The 8,949-nt window shown below is 36.6% G+C and overlaps 1 protein-coding gene across 1 annotated transcript in view; it reads left to right on the top strand.

The window, feature by feature from the left end:
- Positions 1-8,803: 8,803 nt before the first annotated feature.
- LOC129422233 (uncharacterized) overlaps positions 8,804-8,949 on the top strand; it is a 158,614-nt gene continuing 158,468 nt past the window's right edge. The window contains exon 1 of the mRNA XM_073854041.1: positions 8,804-8,926. Coding sequence (XP_073710142.1) covers positions 8,866-8,926 — 61 coding nt within the window. The 5' untranslated portion in view covers positions 8,804-8,865. The remainder of the gene's footprint in view (positions 8,927-8,949) is intronic.

Raw genomic sequence — 8,949 nt, 5'->3', positions numbered from 1 at the left:
TGCCTTTCTGTATTTCTGATGTACATTTAAACTACTTAGTGTGGTGAAAAGCAGTAGCTTTACCTGTTATTCATGAAGAAACCAGTGAATGGATTTGTTTAATGGTGCAGTGTGTAATTTTTAGAAGGATTTCTTAACAGAAATGCAAAATACTATACAAAACTATATGATCAGGGGTGTATAAAGACCTTTTTATAATGAACCGTTATGTTTTTATTACCTTAGAATGAGACGTTTTTATCTACATACACAGAGGGTCCCTTAACGTGGAAGTCGCCATTTTGTGCCGCCATGTTTCTACAGAAGCCCTTAACGGACAAACTTTTTTTACTAAGTTGTCTCAGACGATTACATGTTTTTTTGGGTGACGGCTACCGTAGCTTCTCTATGCATTTCAAAAGTGAGGGGTGAGCTGTGGACTAAGCAGTTGGTTGCAATTCGTAACCTCACCACTAGATGCTGCTAAAATTTACACACTGCACCTTTAATGGATGTGTTTAAACACAACACATATTAGGACAGTGTTGTGATTAATTGTTTTTTTTATATTTATTTCATGGATTTAATAAAAACAGATTAATAAAAACAGATTTATATGCAGATCCCCAAACTAAATTTTTTGTCAAAATGTTACTGTACTCTCACAAAGTAACAACAATTTTAGAAAAAGAAGAAAAACAAAAATCCCTTTTTTTGCATTTAAAATTTAGAATAAATGGGTGGATTTGCCTGTTATATAGGCGAGTTGAAGGGACAGTTTACCCCAAAATTACCCAACTTATTACTTATCTTCAAGTCAAAAACTGAAAAAAATGACTTATAGATGTTTGGAAAAATGACCAAGTAGTTCTGGCGGACCATTGACATCCATAGTAGAAAAAATAATACTATTTTTAGAGGTCAATGGTACTATTTGGTTACAATTATTTATTAAAATATCTATTTATTAATTAGAATAAAGTCATTTATTCAGGTTTAGAACAACTAGAGGGTAAGTAAATGATCACACATTTTAATGGCAGGATGTATTTTGTTATTATTTATTTCTAATACTACATTTTAGTAGTATAGTGTCTATTGTTTGATTGGTAAAATGGGTTTAGAGCAACTTTATAGCTAATGAAAGAAAAAAATGTCCTGACAAAACATCTGGAATAATGTAGTTAATATGAGTTTTCCATTACTGTAAACTGGAACAGAAGATGACCTCTATTATCTATTATATTGTGAGTAGTTACAGTTAGTATAACATATGTCTGAATTAATACAGCGTGATGCTACAGAACAGTTAATAATGATCAATACTATTATAATACATCCTTTTTTTAGGATTAAGTTTGTTTTGTTTAGGCTTGTTGAACATGGTTGAGATATTGATGTGTTTACACGAAAGCTATGCACATTCATGTGACAACTCGTGGGTCATTGCTTTCTGCTTCACCACAACACAAACCACAAATGAAATTTTAAGAAAGAGTTGTGAAACAGGAAAGGAAGTTGAGAGAGAGAGATGATTGCAAGTGTCACCACGGTAAAAAAAAATGGTGATGTTTATATCAGGGCTCTCAAGTCTCACGCATTCACCGTGAGACACACGCATTTAAGTCAGTTCACACGCTCACACGCCACACCTTGTATTTCTCACGCTGAGAAGTAAGAGATAAATTGTCCTGCTATATACAATTAATGGACGAGGCGCAGGCATACGAAGGCCAGTTCTGCTTCGCCGCAAAAACTGACTAACAGATGACATCAGAGTATCGAGAGAAACCTTGCGGAGGAGGCTGATTTCAAATCGTTCTTGGATTACTCTGATGTCGTCCACTTGTCGTTTCTTGCAGCGCCTCATGAAGTCGAACACACCTATTAATGCATCCTACAAGGCAATCAGAAAGAAATAAGAAGTTCTTTCTGGTTAAATGATATTATCCCGCTGCAAGCACGTTCGTTACTAACATTTATACCATGGGTCTGTTGAATGCTGCATTCTGATTGGCTGAGAAATGTTCTATGGGTGTTGATTATTTTTCTGTAAAACGCACACCTAACTTGTCAAATGTCTTAAAAATAGTCACCAGAGCAGTGGCGGCTGGTCACTAGGGGGCGCTGGGGCGCCGCCCCCTTAAAGCTGGCCAGAGAGGAAAGCTACTTTAACATGTTACCAAAAAGTTAAATATATAGTGCAAATTAATACAAAATAAAATCATTTAGTTATACTATTTCACTGTTAGTCATGTTATAATTTATTTAAAACAATTTAAAATCAAAACTGAGTTCGTTGTGTGTGTGTCATGTTTGTGTGTCTGGGGCGCACCCCTAATGAGTGTCTATGTAGGTCAGGAAAAAGGGTAAAAACATGTGACCTGAGGATGAGCTCTAAGTGGCTGGTTTCGGATCCGCCCTGGGGCGCAGGACTGTGCGCCCCAAACACTCCCACTTATGTTGTAAGCGAATCAATATTGCTTGTAATGTTTTTTACCTCCTGTGATTGGATCGTTCTCAGAGTCTCATAACCACGTTGGAGATTGCTGTGTTAACTGATAGCTACAGTACAGATCAGTGAAAGCAAGTGAAATATCTTGAGATGAAGGAAAATATGCTTTTATCCTTACAAAATCACCCTATACAAGGTATTTAATTGATGAATAAATAAAGGATTAAGAAGCTTGGACCAGATCGACCAACGGAGTCAAATGATGGCAGTCTGTGTGCTCCACCACTTCTTATGGCAAACGGAGTTGGCTAGCTGGATACCATGTAAGTCTTGAGTATTATTTTTTTTCCCTGTTTGCTGTTTTAAAGTCTAAATGCATGATAGACGTGCAAGACATAAACTTTTGTGGCACGTTTGAGCTTGTGTTGCGTGGACATAATGAGAGCGAGAGCTCATATAATCTGGTATATTCCGTGGCTTTGTTGTTAGTTTTGTTGTTGTACAGTGTTGTAGAGTTTAAAAAAGCACCCAAGAGAAAACCACTGTTTTTAAGGAAACTTCACGAACCGTGCATATTGAGCTGATGGACTGTATGTACTCCCTGTTGTGAGGGAAAAATATGCTTGTGCTATTGCTATAAAAGCAAAAAGAAACGTACGAGCCTGTGATTAGGCAACTTTAATGTCTCTTTTTGTGTGTGTTCGGTCGCGTTAAATGAAAAGTCCTTGACGGAGAAAATTGAAGCAGAATAAAGAAAAATCTGAACGCCATTTTGGCAGATTGCCCATACAACTCAATTTGCGAATGTAATTTCTATGTATGTCCAGTTGGTGGCAGTGTGTTGCTCAAATGACGCCCTGGTTTCTAAACATTCTCGCGATATTTTGATGTCATACACTGATTGGTCTGCGCATGGCTGCTGAAGTTAAACACTACAGGTCAGGAGCGCTGCAACAAGATGCCTGTCTAAGGTAAAGATACAAAATCTAATGACAAGAGTCTGCATTAATCTGCCTTCATGCGTTTATACACAAGATGGTTTCAGATGAGTTTAGTTCAATTCAGATTTCTACATGTTTATTGATATTTTAATCGCAGTAGTATTTTGTTATTTGATTTGTTTATATTTGCCTGTTCAGCATAAAGCTCCGTGTTTTATTGCCTCCGCTGTCACTGTGAGAAAAAAACATTAATTCATCTGCTTCATGTGATGGTAAAGTGATGCACGGTCTCCGTTTATCTGTTCTCTAAACAAATTAATAAACACATTTGACTTGTATGCTCGTCTTGTAAGTTTATGATTAGAAATGGACATGTGAACGAAAATGAAAATAATTAAAACAAGAAATTACGGATAATAACTGACTGTGAAGGACTCTTTACAACGCTGTTTATCAAAAAAATGACGGAGATTGAAAAAGTCTATCGCAACCTCTCTGTGTGTATGTGTATGTGTATGTGTGCGTGCGTGCGTGTGTATGTGAATGATTACCTTGATATTAGTTCATTACAGATTCATAGTACATTTATTTTGTGCGTTTGATTTCAACTGTAACATTTTCAGCATTTTAGCTAAGTAGTAGCCTAATGATACTCATCACCTGATAAATGGCTTTTAAGAGTACTGCATTACTACATTAAAAGTTTGATTTTGAGTGTGTTTGCGCCCCACCAAATTTTTTAAGCACCAGCCGCCACTGCACCAGAGCAATGTTTGTGGTAACCGTGGTATAAGCGGAATAATTGACTCCGGTCCTTTGAATTATTTGAAAATAATGCACACCTGCGCTGTAAAGGCACACCGCTTCACGTCGTGCTGCATTACCACCTTGGTGTGCATTCTTTTCTTATAATTCAATGGCCCGTCGTCAATTTTTCCTTACGGATTTAATGGAGTGGAAGTTGGATGAGCAAGATTTGATGAATGCGGTAGATATAACCAATCTTTAACCATTTTACGATTCCTGGATGAAATCATTGCCTTTGATTAAAGACAATGAAAGCTAATATTGGGGAATAAAGCCAAATTCGTGCTAAATTATTGATTCAGTCAAAAACTCCAACAGCTTTGCAACCAGAAGTTTTAGTTATGTGAAACTAAGAAAATTACTAGATGGTTCCTGAAATTAATGTAATAAAAATGCATTTCATTATTATTGCCCTTTCATCATTAAATGTTCTGCAATACTGTATGTGTACAGTTAGCTCAAGTAAAAAAAAGTACAATTCCATAATCTACTTAAAGTGCTCTATTTTCATGTACTAATGTTGTACTTAATATAGCCTACATTTTTTTGTTCTTTATACATTAATATGAAATATGCTAAAATGTAATTTAAAAATGTATTTAAGTACCACTTGAAATAAATTTGAACCCATCTTTGTATGAAAGATGAGTACAAGTTTACTTTAAGTGTATACATTTTTGTAATACGAGATAGTATGTTAAATGCATTTCAGATAATATTCATGACATTTTGGTATATTATGTAGTGTGTAAAAATAGGGCACTTTAAAGGGATAGTTCACCCAAAAATAGAATTTTGTCATCATTTTTTCACGCTCATGTCGTTACAAACCTGTATAAATGTCTTTGTTCTGAAGAACACAAAGGAAGATATTTTGAGGAATTTTTGTTACCAAACCTTTAATGAGCCCCATTTACTTCCATAGTAGGAAAAATAATACTATGGAAGTCAATGGGGCTTATTAACAATTTGTTTTCAAAACATTAGGTAAAATTAAACTGTTAAAAAAAGTTGAGAATTGAGTGGGGCCGAGGGGTTGCTGTTGCAAATACCCCCCTCCCCTGACCGATGTAATCTCACTCCAAACTTTTGGTAAAACTTGAGAGCCCTGGTTTATATATTTGGTATCGACATGTATCTTTAAGGTACAAATGTTAGCTCTTTATAAAGTGATATGTATCCATGAAAATATACACTATTGTGAGTTTCATTGTGGTTATTGTCCCGAGGAACGACGCAGTACGCGTCTGCATAGATATCTGCACAGAAGCTGAATGCCCACTCGCACTTCAATGCTCAACCCATGCTTTGATTTGAAGACTTGCTGGAGAGAATCAGACAGATCTTATACATTACTGCCCTGGACCTGTACAAGGTATACTAGCAGGTGCCCCAAAATCCAGACTCCAGACTGTGCACAGCATTAAGAAAACGGGTTATTTTGGATGATAACACATGGCCATCTGAAAACTCAAGACCCAGAATGAGATGAAAACCTTCCTGGGGCTGGTGGGTATCAGAGATTCATCCCTGACTATTGCTATGCCACTTAGAAACATGTTGACAAAAGCACCAAAGATGATCAGATGTGATCAGATGACTCACTGCTATGATTTGCTGATATGACAGCAGGCATGCAGATGATTGGCTTACATATAAGTTGCTATTTTGACTCTAAAACTAAGATAATACTGATAATCAGGATCATTTTGGTCACTGTCATCAGGTTAGGACATTTTCTTAACCTTAAAATAGTAGGTTTAATTGACTTGCATAACCAATACGATGAAACTTGTTTTGCACACTGTAAAAAATACTTTGCTGCCTTAACATTTTGTGTTAAATCAACTCAGATTTACAATTCATGTCAACAGAGATTAGTTGTCACAACTTATAAAATATAGTTGAGAAAAGTCAACTTAATTTGATAAGTTATAACAACTCACCTGTAGTTATAAGAATTCATCTCTAGTCAAGATAAATTATAGTAAGTTGAAATGACTTGTAAATCCGAGTTGATTCAACAAAAACATGTAAGGCAACAAGGTATTTTTTAGAATTCAGCTTTTTTACAGCATGTGCTCCAATGATGAAAAACTGCTCATTGTTTTTATATTCTATGGTCATCTGCTCTCCTATACATGTGTCATCAAAAAGGTTTAACCCCTTAATTAAAAAAATATTCTCAAAACGACTTTATTTTTTACTTTTTCCTGAAAAACTTTAGTTAATTCTCACATTATAATGATTTTACCCTTAAAAAGTTTTCTTTATTTTATTCTTGCTTGGCCCTAATCCTTTAATGAATACTTTATTTCAGGCATTAAACAACACAATAACAAATGTAGATGTAGTTGTGACGGATGTCAGCGCCAACGCTCCTGGGGCCTCATTTATCAACATTGCGTAGAAAATGTTCTATATTTGTACCTACGAATGAAATTTAGAATGTGCCTAAGTACAAAAAAATCGGGATTTATCAAACGTGCGCAAGTGGTTCGTACGCACATCAGTAAGTAATCCTTGATGATAAATCCCACTTGTTCTTAAGCACCATGCTCGTGCACGTTCATGTTCATTTGCATTTCGAAACGCCTCCAGTGAACCATATATGGTGACAACACCTCCCGTTATAAGTCACGTGGTTGTGCTTTTTCCCTCATCGCAATAATGGCAAAGAGAGCGTAAAAGAGAAACTTTAGAGACGCAGAAATTGAGTTACTGGTGGATTAGGTTAAATCCTAATAACACATCCTGTTTGGTTTACTTAGTGCGGGAGGAATGACTAACAAAAGAAAACAAATCTGCATGGGAACATGTTACCAGTGAGTTTAATTCCGTTGGGTATGAGAACACTTTTAGAAATAAAAAAAGTCGTTTGACATTAAATTATCAGCCCCCCCAAAAAAAAAACGCGTCACAGCACACCGACGTGAAACGAGTGCAACTGGAGGAGGACAGACAACTTTCCACCTTGGACAGCAGCATATATAACCAGCATCATTGGCGCGATCTTTGAAAACGCGCTACCGGCGAAATGGATTATTTGCCAAGTCTTCCAATAACGCAAGATAAGCCATTGCACTGTGTCAAGCATTTGACGGAGACTTCATTAATACAAATCACATGTGCTTTCACAGATACAGATACATATCACAAATAAATCATTATACTTATTTGCTGTTACCATACTGACATTAATCATTTTTAACACCTGCTTGTGGATAAAATAGACACTTTATACTCACTGGAACAGAGTCCTGTGTAGTATCGCTATTCTACCACTAGATGCTCTGCGTACGCATACTCCGAGGTGTGCGTATATTTACACACATTTCTAAGTATAAGTGCAATTTGATAAATTCCACACTTTGCGTAAAACTGTTCCTACGCACACTTTACGCACACTTCTGTGCGAACGCACGCTTGATAAATGAGGCCCATGGTACTTCCCATTCACCCGCTTACTGACTACATTCCCCATAATGCACTGTGACCCGCTGATTACACACCAGCTGCAGCGTATCAGCGGGTCTATTTAACCTGGGACTCTACCACTCTAACTTTGCGAAGTCTTGTTTGTCCTAGCAGCATTTCTGAGCGGTTTCCCTGTGTGTACCCGTGTTTGATTTCCTGTTGTTATTTTGGACTGTCTCTTAGTTTACTGATTATTGCCGCCTGCCCTGATCTTGGACTGTTTAACGATTACGACTGCTTTCTGCCTGCCCCGATCCTGGACTGTGTAACGTATAAGATTGATATCTGCCTGCCCTGAACCTGGTCTGAATACCTGTTTATGATTATCTGGATTTGCCCTCTGTTTACCACTGTTTGCTGTTTGTCTACATCAGTGCTTCACAAATAGTGGGGCGGGACCCCCAGGGGGGGCTCGAAGCGACACCAGGGGGGGCGTGCGAGACTCCGGGGAAAATACTTTTTCAGGAAGTGATTTTTTTTGCACTGTCACTTAATGACAGAAAATAATTGAGAAACACTGGTCTACATCAATAAAGAGTTGCAAATGGAACCTAACCTGTCTGCTTCCTCACAGTAGTAATAGCCTGCTTTTTTTTTCAAAACTTCACCACACTGTTCTTTTCTGTTTAAAAAAAGAAGAGAAATAAAAAAATCCTTGTAGTGCATTTCAATTGTAGAATTGAGAGGGGGGTTTGTGTACTGTACAATAATGTGTTTAAAAATTGCTGTCAAAGTCTAATTATGTTGTTCCTCAAAAATGACATAAATGCTATAAAAGGAATACACAGAAGTGTTTTAGAGATTGATATTATGCTTGCCTTGACTGCAATGTCTTTAGTGCTTGACCTCACAAGGTTGCAGATATATTTTATCTGTAAGTTTTTAATTAGTTATAAAAAATAGTTACTGTGTGTTTGGTTGTCATGTGCCAGGTTTTTTAATAATTTTTATCTTCTGAAAGAACAAATGTTTAACTGTTTTTTCACCATATTTTAAACTGCAACTGAAGGTGACCTCTGTTATATTATACATACAATACAAGAATCAATATTTCAACATGATTAAGTTTTTGTTCAATCCACGTCGTTTTATGTTTAGAAATGTGGGTAATGGCTTTCTGTCCCATCACAAGATCTTAACCACAGGAAGGTCTGATGAAATGTTATGAAAGGATTGTGACAGCAGGCAAAGACCATTGAAACAGAAATGGCTAATAAGTATCACATATATCTGCTGGAACTGATGATTCTGGCATTATTTCTCACAGGTAAAGATATCTAAAACATTTGT

This window comes from Misgurnus anguillicaudatus, chromosome 16 (genome assembly GCF_027580225.2).
Source record: "Misgurnus anguillicaudatus chromosome 16, ASM2758022v2, whole genome shotgun sequence".
Taxonomy (NCBI): Eukaryota; Metazoa; Chordata; class Actinopteri; order Cypriniformes; family Cobitidae; genus Misgurnus; species Misgurnus anguillicaudatus.
Note: the sequence above shows the minus strand (reverse complement) of the source record. Positions and strands in the feature narration are given on the sequence as shown.